This window comes from Hetaerina americana, unplaced genomic scaffold, assembly GCF_022747635.1.
Source record: "Hetaerina americana unplaced genomic scaffold, ioHetAmer1.1.p SCAF_3, whole genome shotgun sequence".
Taxonomy (NCBI): domain Eukaryota; kingdom Metazoa; phylum Arthropoda; class Insecta; order Odonata; family Calopterygidae; genus Hetaerina; species Hetaerina americana.
Window position 1 is genome coordinate 21,722,927 of NW_027286874.1, and position 13,070 is coordinate 21,735,996.

At 37.6% G+C, this 13,070-nt stretch overlaps 1 protein-coding gene across 1 annotated transcript in view; it reads left to right on the top strand.

The window, feature by feature from the left end:
• Positions 1-13,070, top strand: part of LOC139691099 (discoidin domain-containing receptor 2-like) — a 438,203-nt gene that overhangs the window by 83,849 nt on the left and 341,284 nt on the right. Inside the window, exon 2 of the mRNA XM_071588858.1 lies at positions 7,285-7,390. Coding sequence (XP_071444959.1) covers positions 7,285-7,390 — 106 coding nt within the window. The remainder of the gene's footprint in view (positions 1-7,284; positions 7,391-13,070) is intronic.

The window sequence follows — 13,070 nt, forward strand, 5'->3', positions numbered from 1 at the left end:
TCCTTTCCCTCTATCTCACTTCCCTCATCTACTCGAGACAGCTCCGCAAAACCCTTCAACATTTCGTCTCCCGCAATCTCCTCTTTCTCCTTCCCACACCCATTCCTTCCTCGTCTTTCTTCTCTCCCCGCTACACCGACTTCCCCCACCATTCCATCCCCCACCCCCTTGTCCTCTCCCGGTTCTCGCTCGCCCCGTTCCTCCGTCGCCTATTCCCCTACCTCCAATCCTTCTCCTTTTCTGCCAGCATCCCTAATCTAAAATCCAATAAGACAATTTCCCGAGGAGCAATTTCCACGCTGCTACGACTTCCACCTTCTCACCCCCTACCCTTCCTATCCGGTCTTCATTCCATCTTCCTTTACACCCCTCGTCCTCCACACTATAACTCCCTACACCCTCTCCCTCCTCTTCCTCATTTGCAGAAATCTTTCCGTTCTTCCTTGTTTATTTTTGTCATTTATTTCCCTCCATTCGACTTCCGCTACGCTCATGCTACCTAACGAAAATCGTGCATGTCCAGCCTAGCCATTCATCAACGTTTCTTCGTCTTTCCATCCCTCTCAATCAATCAATATTTCTCCCTCTTTTTTCATGCTTGTCCACTCTACCTCTCTCAATATTATTCCGGAGTGAGCGTAGAAATGTATCCACTTTGCCGTGTTATAAAGCGGAGTGGCGTGGGGAGGGATATCGGGGATCTCCCAAGTGACTTTCTTGTTCACCCCTCACCATACCCTCTCTCCCCCCTTCCAATCCCTCCTTCGACAGTGCCAACTGTGCTCGTCTCCTTCCCGCTCTCTCATTATCCAATTCTCCTCGTCTTCCCCTACACCATAAACTAGTGGGAAAAACTTACTCACCCTAATAAAGAGAAATAAGGAGGCTGGGGTATGATATAGGAGAGGGGGAGCAACACGGAAATCGGGACAAGCAATGCGTGCGCATCTGAGCTGGGTTTACGAGGGGAAGAAACTAGCTGGAGTGAAAATTGTATGTAAGAGCTTGCCCCATTCTTTAAGTTGAGAAAAATACCTGCATGAAACGTTCTTCATTACGTCCTATTCCCCTGAGAGTGGAGTGTATTCGGTGAAAATACCGTAAAATTGTGTTGCAAGACATTAAAATGTGCTTTTCGTTAGCGCTGTCTCAATGAAACCATTGGTAGGAAGATAACGTTTTTTTACAGCTTTCTGTCATTTTTCTTTTCAACTAAGTTTTGAAGGGGATGGGATTGTCAAGTGAAGCGGAATGCAAAATATAATCTCCGTTTGTCTTAAAAAACATAATTTTGGATGCACCGGTCGGCGACGCAAAAAGAGTAGGAATGGCAAATATTAGTCAAGGGGTGGAATGGGATTGCGAGGTAGTGGTATTTGTAAGAAGTATGAAGAGGGGAGGAAAAACACTAAGATGTCTGTCGTCTTCATTTTGCTTTCATTAAAGTGATTGGCTCTCGAAACGATTTGGCAACTCGCTTTTATTCCGAGGGATTCCTTCCTGCTCTTATGAGATAAATATGGATTATGAGGAATGCCGTCCCTTTTTCATAAGACAATTTTCGCTAAAATAAGGGAATAGGGGAGTAGATTGGTGGGAAAGCGGAAGGGAAGTGTGAAATTAAGCCTTCTTCCGCTTTTTTGCCCTTCCGGTGGAATTAAAATGATTAGAAAATCTTTGTGCTCGCATTTTATCGAAGGAAAGGGAGGGGCTTTCATTCAGTTTATTTTATAATTCACAGCACCCCTCAAATGCTGGAATCTCAACGCTCTTTCCATTTTCTAGTTTAGAATCTCTGGAGATTATTCCGGATAGGCTCAAATTTTGTGACATTAAATAGAGCTCGAAATTTGATACTCTTGGTGAAAGAGTTAAGTAATTCAATTTCATCCTTCTCAAATGATGGGCATAGTTAACTCGGTCTTTTGTAATCGTTGTGTGTGATTTTAATTTATTCTCAATCGTATTATCGCTCATCTGAGCAAAAAGTGCTAATGAAGAGTGATACATGAAATAAAGAGATAGTAAGTGATGTAAAATTTCTTAGTTTTCCAGTTGGCGAGAAAACGTATTTTCTCAAAATCAGCATTTAAAAACTGAAACATAAAAGTGGTAAGCAATTAGTGAGAAGCAAAAATAAATATTCATTTTTGTTCACATAAATTGTTTAATATGTTATTCTGCCAAGCAATGGTTATGCTTTGTTAGATAACCATTTCGTGTTCCCATGCAGCCTGTTCAAAAGTGTATACCCTTCTAACGACTAGATTAAGGGACTTGATCTGCAACTTGAGATGAGTAATAATTTGCTACAAGTCCTTTTTGATTCTCTCGTGTAATTTAATGTTGTTAGCTCACTGTTACTTCAAAATCGCTTATTAATCCTCACAATAGTAGACAAATTTCCTATTCCCTATGATATCATTTCATCTGAGTAGCGTAAAGTATATTTAGGCGTGAACAAACTTTTCGACCATGTCATATCTTTTTGATTTGATTTTTATCAATGTCAAACCACTGGGAAATCATTTTAGGATATTTGATGAACCTTTGTCAAAAAATAATGTTTCAGTGTCACAAACAAGAATTGATACTGAAGCAATTACAATATCATAGGTGTGAGGTAGTAGCTTGTTAGCATAATTTCATCTGACCCTAAATGAAACGATAATTGATATTTTGTACTCCTGCTTTAATTGAGGAAGGAATACCCGTATTCCAGTGGTTAATGGTTCTGCCGCTTAGATGACGTCACTAAATCTTGTTTTCAATTGTGTCTGGCTCAACTTTGAGGAAGTTCAAGTTCATTTAATGAAGAGACCAATGTATTTTTTTAAGTAATGTATTTATTAGGAACAGTGGAAAATACATTGTGTTTTTCATTTAATAAATCTTGCTTTATATCTTATGCTTTCACGCAATGTGCGAAAATAGTGGTGATTGGATTTTCCTTGCATTAAATTAATCTATTCATATAAATAAATCTAAATCTAAATCTATTCATATAAATATGAAACAAATGAGTGTGCGGGTCGTTTTAATTTTATCTTCTGGGCACCCTAAAATTGAAGCAATTAATCTTCGTTCTCTATTTCCTTAGCTAACTTACTCGAGCGTGAATTATATGTTACCACTCGCACGTGGGAAAAGCTCAGGTATTAAAAAGATCCAAGGCATCGCAAATTGCGCAATGTAAATTGAAGTACGTACTCATTAAGCATGAGATCACGGATCTCAAGTTTGTTCCGCATTCATTCCTCCCTTATATTATTTTGTGGACTACTTTCAAAACCTTCACCCGTAAAGCAGCATGTCTCCCTCTGTCGGCTCATGCACATGAGAAATCAAACCTTCCGTTGGTCCCTCTCACTCTCAGAACCGCGCATCAACTTCGAACTTGAGACCAGTTTTCGCGTAGTCGGTGTCAAGAATTGACGCCCTGAGGTGTCTCACGCTCTGCCTGAAATGCTTCTCCCCCCATTGGTGGTTTGAGAAGTGACGACTAAGACTAAGAAGTCGCTTTGACGACGGAATTTTTGGGATGACTGAGTCCATGTTGACTTGCACCTTTGGAAATATACCTTTTTTGGTGAGAGTAGATTAATATTCTAAAGATTTATATTTGTCTCTATAGTTCATTTTTTTGACGGGCATAATTTATTTTCCATGAAGCTATTTTGTTTATAGAATTTCAGTAAATTACACCTAAAGTTTTATTTTCATTATGAAGTAGCCTGGATTAGAGTGGCACAAGGATTACTGTGCATTCCTGCACCTACGACGTCTATCCAATAAATACGCAAGTTCGTGCAATCTGGCGGCCATGACGATGACTATAGACCCGCCCTTTAGCGGCGCTAATTGCCTGAGATCCAATGAGCCGTCTGAACTTGGCGGATCGTCGAGTTGTGCGTACGGTGCCAGTTATGTTACTTTCTGTTGTCCTTGTTTTTACTGTTTGTCGAAAATGGAAATTGACGAAATCACGGAGCAACGAATCAACATCAAGTGTTAGGTGAAGCTTAGTTAAAGTTATCAAGAAATTACTGAAATTATGAGAGCTGGTTACGGTGAAAATGCTCTGAAGAAAACATGCGTTTTCTGGTGGATTAAATCAAACCACAAAATCTAGAAAAATCCGATCGAAAATCAAAGTCATGCTCCTGGTTTTCTTTGATGTCGAAGGTGTTGTTATTCACCAGATCTCGCCCCCTGGGACTTTTTCCTATTTCCAAAATGCAAAAATGTGATTATGGGACATCACTGGGAAGATATGGACACGATAAAGCAAGAAACAAGGAGAAAACTAAAAAGCATAACTACCGAGGAATTCCAAGGGTGCTTTAAACAGTGGAAAAGAAGAAGGAATAAGTGCATAGCAATGAATGGAGAGTACTTTGAAGGGGACATAATCGATTTAGACTAAATAATTTGCAAAATAAAGTTTTTATGGCCTCAGTAAGCGTAATTATTGGACCAACTTCGTGTATTGCTGAGGACAATTAGAGTCAAAGCGTCGTCTATTTGACTAAATTCCTTTACAGAGTTTAATTTTGATCAGAGTGATTTCCATTACTTACGTTTTTATTATTATCACCCATATTTTGCGCCAAAACCAGTCAGAGATATTGTTCCTATAAAAATTCTCGGACTAAATTGCAACATTATCAATACGCTGTCTTTAGATCATAATTTGTTCAGTCTGTTATTATTGCCTCCTATTTTATGTTCTTTGACCTTCTCGTTGAATATTTTCCCTACTATATTTCACAGAACTTGACCAAACAAGGTGTCCCTGCTATAAATTGAATTTTTCCATTGAAATATTAACATTTAGGTTTAAAAATAAATTTTAGATTCTTAAAAGCTGCATGGCTGAAGCAATATTTATCCTACAGTCACCTTTATTTGAATTTTTTATTTATGTATTGAAAACGTCTAGCTGACTTGTTCATTTTTCAGTGATTTCGTTTTATTGCTCTTGTCCAAATAGTAGATCAATATAGTTGAATAAAGTATTTTTTGTGTAAAGATATTAATATTAGACTAATTAACACCTAGCTCCTAAATTAATTATCGAGATTAGGTCATATAAATTTGTTATTAGATACTGTTAAGAGTTTAAAAAAACTTCAAGTAAACACTAATAGTCCGTGATTTATCAGATGCATTCATTGATTAAGTTTTATAGAAAAATATTTGTGATGCACAGAAGTGAGGATTGAAATTCCCATCAAACGTTATTTTTCTAGGAATTGCACGAGGTAGTCCGTAAGGCCGCTAACCTTCGACCAGCAGCTTTAATATTTACAGCATCGATTTTCGAGAATATTTAATCCGCAAATGGGTTGGAGTATCATCATTAAAAACATTAATTGGAGTAGCTGAGCTAATATTCCATTAACTTTCTTCTACCGGTGTGAACGATGCAACGATCATTTTATCCACATATAGTTTTTGTGAATCTCATAAAGAATAAAAATAACTCTAGAAAAAATCCGAATATTTAAATAAATTAATGCTCGTAAACGCTATAAGAATAATGCTGTTCCGCGCTAAAGTGCATTTGTATAGGTATGAGTTTTTGTTTACCTTATTTTTGCCATCAAACATTCCGAAATTAGAAACAATGCCACTTGATGACTTGGCTATGTTTAAGAAATAATTGAAATGGATGTATCGATTACACATTATCAAGCAAAATAAATGAATTTATGCATAATATTTTTGTGTGGAGACATTTCGTGAAAGAAAGTGGTGGGTATAGCGTAATGTTTGAGCTTTTAAGTGATTTTGACCAAATTTTGTTTCAAACTTTGCTAATTATGAAACTTAATTATTTTTAATTTCTTGTTTATATATATTATATTTTACATTATGTCTATGATTTTTTGATGAATAGGTGGGAATACTTAATTTGGAGTTTTATCTATAAAGAAATAAATTTTGGTTCACAAAATAAGGGTCGTTTCATTTCAAATGAATTTGCATCTACGAGTTCTTCATAGTTCTTGATTTATCTCAGTGGCCTACTCAATCAGATAATACTATCATTTTACGCGTTCACTTTGACAAACCTTCTCCCCTATTTTCTTTTCATCATTTTCTACTGGTGATCTTTTTAATTTGCTCTCTTCAATGCTCAGTAGTCAATCACTTACGTTATTCCTGCCTGAATATATGGAATGTGCTTTTATGCAGTAATACCTCGACTTAACCCCCGTCGTTTAGCCACTATGATAAACGAAAACTTTTGTAAAACTTAAAGCCTTTCAGTATCATACTCAAATCTCTGGTAGTCTATATGTTCATAACATATTTGGAGTTTGGTTAAAGCAGATGAAATGGAGATTAATTGAATGATTTGAAATTTCCCAATGGTTGTATCCAATCTTTGTTAGATTTTCTGAAATTTCGTAAAATAGATAATAACTAAGGAACTACATATCATTTCCCAAACGTTCGTTTTCGAGGACAAAATATCAGTTCAATGGTTTATTACAGTGTGATGTACCGATTTTTTAAAAAATTTTTCTGGGTGATTAGGAATTTAATTGATTAAATTAATATATGTAAATGCATACAGATCTATGTGCAATCTAAAGCTGTACCAACTGCAACGGGATTGAATATCAAACAATACACACATATCTTGTTTCGCAGGAGTCTTTAGCTGTCATAGCCAAGCTCTTACTATCTCCCAAATAAATGAACTCTAGCTGCAACGATCGTCCGAATGTTGTGAGTTTACGGCTGTTCGAAGTAAGGGACATAATTGCAAACTTATGGTCATTCTATGTACTCAGCCATTAGCAGATGGCCTAGAGATCCCCAATCTATAAAGTCAACGAGATATTCATTTCAATGTATTGGAGGGCATTCCTGTTTGTGTGTGTGTGTGTGTGTTTTATTCGTTTATTTGCGTCACTGATATCGATCGAAGGAACAACTACTGGCGGGTCAAGCAAGTGCTAGGACACCCCGAGGTATATTTGTGAACGCGCAACTGTGTCCATCCAAGGCTTTACTATGCACACACGAGTGCATATTAGGTGGGCCGTCGAGCGTGCGGCATCAAGAGTGACCGCAGCCAAAGTTTATTTTCAGGCTGCCAAGTGTCGTGGCCCACACCATGGGGGTGGACAAAAATTCTCCCCGCTTCCCTCCTCCCGCCGTGCCCTCTCTCCTGCCGTTTGCCGCGGCGGCGCCCATGGGTGTGGCACGGCGGGCACATAGCGAACTGTGCCTGACCTCTGCCCTTTCTCTCTCTCTCTCTCGAAACAGGGGAATGCAGGGCGGCGCTGGGGATGGAGGAGGGCAGAATCCCGGACGAGGCCATCACGGCGAGTTCCTCCTTTGACGCCAAATCGGTGGGCCCGCAGAATGCGAGGTAAATAAACACATGTATAAAATACCTCTGCGTCCTACTCTCTTTCACCCGCTCCACCATAGCGAACTCTTTCCCTCCCTCTGTGGTCACAGGTGATCTCTATATGGGGAAAAATCTCGGCATGCCGGAAAGTATTTCATTTCCTCACCCCATGTACAAATTCTCGTTCTCCTTTTTATGATTTAACGGTGCTCGGGAGATACAGCCGGAAAGGTAATTGAGTCGGGCGTGGCCCGTAACATGAATTTCTGATGATTCATTTTACGGCGTTGCTGGCATTTTATCTAATCAAGTCCCGTATCGACTCTAATATTCATTGCAGTTTAATGTTTATAATTGACACCTACTAACTTAAGAAATATTATGTTTTTTTAAATTGCATTTCCTATAAAGCCATTTTTCTTGTACCAATTTGTCCATAGCGTTATAAGCGCGCTTAGAAAAAACATATTTTTTGTTATTTGAAAGGATAAATTGTCTGATGTTTTAATACTGATGTATTTCCATACTCTGCATTTAATCTAAATTTTTGTAAAGCTGATAATTTTCAAAAGAGTATATTCAAAGTTTGTTATTTACAGAAGTCATGGCTTTCAACCAGCATTTCGAATATTTACATCATCTCGTGCATTCCCTTCGTCCTGTTAAACGGTGTATCGTATTTCCAGTATTATTTACTTTAATTGATCACGTATACATTTATGACAAACTAATTGACTCAAGAATAAGCGAAATTCCGAGTAGCTATGCTTTTACTACACTCTGTTGTGTTATTCCATTTTTATTAAAAGCGTTAAGTATTACAAATAATACACGAGGCTTTGGAAAAAAATTTTTTCTCCAAAGATTAAGATTGGCTTTATGCAGGAAAATAATCGACAAATTTGAAAGAATTCTATGTTTCAAGTGTTTGTCTTGAACAAGCAAGAAGTATATGCTGCTATTAATCATTCTTTAAGGGTCGAGTTTTGCAGAAAAAAAGCTTTTGACTTATCTCGGGCAAATGTCTTCATTTACTTTTGAGCAGCTTTACTTTTATGCTCAAGTTTACCTATTGCAAAACGTTTTTGCTTTTTTATATCATAGATATGTCAATTAAATTCTAATTTATCAATGGTCATTTTGATTTAACGCACAAACAGGAGTCATCGGTCTAATTTAAACTCAAATTTGAATACGTTTTAACGAATTTTCAAGCTAAATATTTACCTGAAATCACCATGGTCTTATATAATTCCAAGATGAGGTCAGCAGTGCTGCATGATTCACTTCTGAAATTCATTGACCTAATATGTCATCAACATTTACTTCAGCTTTATCAAATCAAGATCAACATTGAAAACCACTGATCGTGCACATGTATGAGGCATCTTTCCTTATAATTTACGTTTATTTTAGCCAAGGTTTGAGTGCAAATCATATCAATACAATGGCAGGAGAAAAAATCTGAGGGATCAAAACTGTGTCTGGAGAAGTAAGCAAACTGTCGATAGAGTACACGGAAACTGAAAAGGGGGTAAAAAGCAAAATGGAGGTTTTTCGCAGTCTTTTGATTTTTGTCAACGCTAATGGATCCTCAAGATTAATTGAAGAAGAAAATGTACGGGTCGACGTTAAGGAGGAGAGTGGAGCTGTTTTTTTTAATGCGCCGTAATTCTTTTATATATATATATATATATATATATATATATATATATATATATATATATATATATATATATATATATATATATATATATATATAAATTCTTTTCAGTGTAAGTTTATGTTGGAAATGGCTGAGGGGAATGAAAGGAAAGAAGAAAGAGAGAGAAAGTGAAGGACTGAGAATAAGAGAGGTTGTGGGGTGGTCGTGGTTAAGTGGAAGATTGGGAACGAGAAATATAAGAGAAAGTTTATCCTGTTATTTTACTCTGTAGACACGTCCGTATTCATTTTATTGCTCACTCATCCATTCACTTGCTCATTATAATTTCTAAGACACTTCAATAACAACATGTACCTCCACCCAAAATAGTTTTTTGAGAGTTAATATGAGAATTATTAATTTCTCATTTTGGGTACTTTGATATTTCTGTTCGAAATAATTCTTATATTTAGGCAAAAACATTTACATTATATAATGATAGCTTCTCGCGAATTTCTCCTACTTATATATATATATATATATATATATATATATATATATATATATATATATATATATATATATATATATATATATATATATATATATATATATATATATATATATATATATATATACACACACACAGGGTCATCCGGAAAGTAATACCCGTTCGTGAAATAAAGACACAAAAGTAAATATTAACAAACATAAAAAATTTTATTTGAAAGAGGATACTTTAAACTACTTCTCAACATAATCTCCAAGCAAATTAAGGCATTTGTCATAACGTGTGACAAGTTTCTGTATTCCTGCTGCATAGTCCTTCGCCGCCAGCTCATTGAGATACGCGAGGGACCCATCTTGCACAAATTTTTGCATAATGCAGATGGTGTTTAACAATTTCATGAACAATTGTTCGAGAAACATTGGGAAAATGCTCACAGATGTCATCAATTGTGACGCGCCGATCGTTCCTCACGAATTCGTCAACTGAGCTCACCAGTTGGTCTGTAATGACAGACGGTCTCTCCGAACGCTCATCGTCGTGTGTGTTCCCCCTCCCCATGTTGAAGTTGCGACACCACCGCCGAACAGACGACTCGTCCATCACATTGTCTCCATACACCTCCTTTAATTGGCGATGAATATCACATGGGCGAACGTTTCTTGCATTGAGGAATTTAATCACTGCCCTCACTTCACAACTGGCGGCGTTCTCAATTTTTTTAAACATTGTAAACAATCACAGAAACAACACAGGCAATGCTAGCGTCACGCAACTTGGCTCAGAGAAGGCAGACAAGCCACTGAAGCTATCTGACCTCGTCCAGCGGCTACTCGCGTCGTCAGCACTTCATGCGGCACGAACGGGTACTACTTTCCGGATGACCCTCGTATATATATATAGCTTATAATTGTTTGTTTCCCTCGCAAACAAAGTGATAGCTAGATTTAATCGCAACGAATTTAGTCTCCATAATTAATTCTAAGATATGTGAGTTTCGACTACCGATTGGTCATACTATATCTGCTTGTAATTTGAAATTGTTGATTCAGCTCTGATGTGAAACATTACAGGTTTCTTCATACCTATGAAAATATTTTGAGGGTCCTTCGTTCAGCGAAACTATTCCATGTTCCTTTGTTTATTTTAAATATTAAATTACTCTACTCATAGATGGGTAACGCAGTTTAATGAATCTATGTATTTTACTATCTATGTTTCACCTCTGAACGTTTTTCTTGAACTGGGAAGGAAGCCAAGAGAGCATAAAGTATAATCACAGAAAGCGTCGAGCGGTGTATGCGTGGTTTTCGCAATTGGGCTGAAGTGTGAAAAACGCGTGCACCCTTCACGTCTTTAATAAAAATATATAAGTGTGGAGAGGTAAGAGTCGTGCTTTGCTATATAAAGGAGGAGAATTTTGTAAAGAGAAAAGGAGTTTTAAGCCGTCTCAAAACTAAACAGAAAGAGGAATTCTCGCGTTGCTGAAGATGGAAGTGAGCGGACGAGATCCGAGGAGACAAACAAGGTGCAGGAAAAACGGAGGAGGTATTTGTGTGTATGTATCTGAGGTTATACAACCACATAGAGGCTTTTTAGACCCACAAGGACGTGTGAAAAAAAAGGAGGGAGTGGTGTGTAGCCACCTGGACCTGGGTACGCGTCTCGTTTGTCACTCTCTTTGACTCCCGTATATCCGCCTTCCCTTGCACCTCACGGTTAGTTACTATTTTTTTAAAAGTTTCCTATTCGATTGTGAGGGAAGTTCCGCATTTGTATACACTTAGGATAATCTTGGGTCGTGCACTTATTTTAATTACAAGCTCCCTCCTGTTCGAGAGGGGAGAAAAAAGTCCTTGAGGAATCGTGGTGTACATTATTTGTCCTCTTTTCTTCAATAATGTTTATCTTAAAGTAAAGAATATTTCTCAAGCATAAATAGATTTCTCAGGCCTTCTACTGCATTTCCAACCAATGCAGCTTTGATTTTATTAATGTCATATTAAACTATACTTGGTTGTAATGAAAATAAATGTAACAAATATATATATGCACGATATGAAACTAAAGAGTAAAAAGGTTTTCTCCGAGATTTACATTTAATTATTAGCAACTAATGAATATCCCATTAAATACAAATGTATTTTATTACATAAATGATCTCGTGTATTATCCATTTAAGTATTTTGTACGAGGGTCTTGCTCCGAGTTTATACCTTCTGTTTTGTTTTTTTTTGATTTTGAGCTAGCGAATATGGACGGATTCCCCTGTTTTTTTCAGCCAAAGCATTTTTGGTTTGTAATATTTAGTTTTAACTTGTGGTTCATTTTAGCCTTTTTGATGACACTTCGAAAAAAAATAACTATTACGGAAAAAGGAATAGCGAATAGGTCATATGATGATTCTCAATTGCCCTCGATAAAGAAATGAGCCTTGTTTGCCCTGGATGGGAAGGTGCACAAACATCTCATTTTTATCAGGATTTCTTTTTATGAACATATTTTGGCTAAATGTTGACGTATGACGCGATTGTTGATAAAATCATCGAGCAACTTATGAAATTACACGTGAATACTACATACTGGGCAACTGGAAAAGCTGAATACATTTATATCATAATAGGAAAGCTTTCCTTCGATGTGAAACGTATCCGATTATGGATACTACGCAATAGGATTGATGAGTGGATTATTATTAGGTTATCTACCGGTTAAGTTAGGTTTTTGGATGGACACAGCTCCTAAATAAATATTTTGTAACTCCTAGCAAAACACAACATCCTACTCTACATCAGGTCCCTCTTCATCTCTGAGTACCTTCTTCCTCCCTTCATCCCGTCCAACATCCCTATCCTGTTCCTTCCCTATCCTCGTTTGCCCAGCATTCTCCCCTCTATCACAGTCTTCAACATCCCACTGCCGGTCAAAACCCCCTTCATCCACTTTTCCTGCCTCCATAGGATTACTCCCAACAAACCCCTGTTCTCGCCCACCATACCAAGTACTTCCTCATTTGTTTTCTTCTCGGTCCATTTCACCTTCTCCATTATTCTCCACACCCACATTTCAAAAGCCTCCAGTCTACGTCTATCCTCCTACTTCAATGACCACGTTTCCGCACCGTACACAGCTACGCTCCATATCAAAGTTTTGACGACTTCGCAAATAATGAGACTTTCTGGTATTCATTGCGGCATTTTGGCTTCCACCAATTGCGAAATCGTTATGCGATTGCTCGGAAGTGAAAATGACAGATTAATAATCTGAGTTTAACCCTCAGTGATATTTCCGTCGTTTGGGTATCGCCCTATCTTCCTTATTAAGACCGAAATAGAGCCGTCTTGTCTTTCACATGCATTCAATGCCACTTCCCTCTTCCCCTTTAAAGCTCATCTTTCACCCTTCTTCCTCCGCCCTCAGCCCCTCTGAGCCATCGTCTCCTCATGACTCTCGCCATCTTCTTGCAGACCCCTCCTCCTTCCCCCTCACCTCACCTCCACATTTTCCTTTTCCCACCTTCTCGAAGGAGTAAGCCGTTTCTGCTC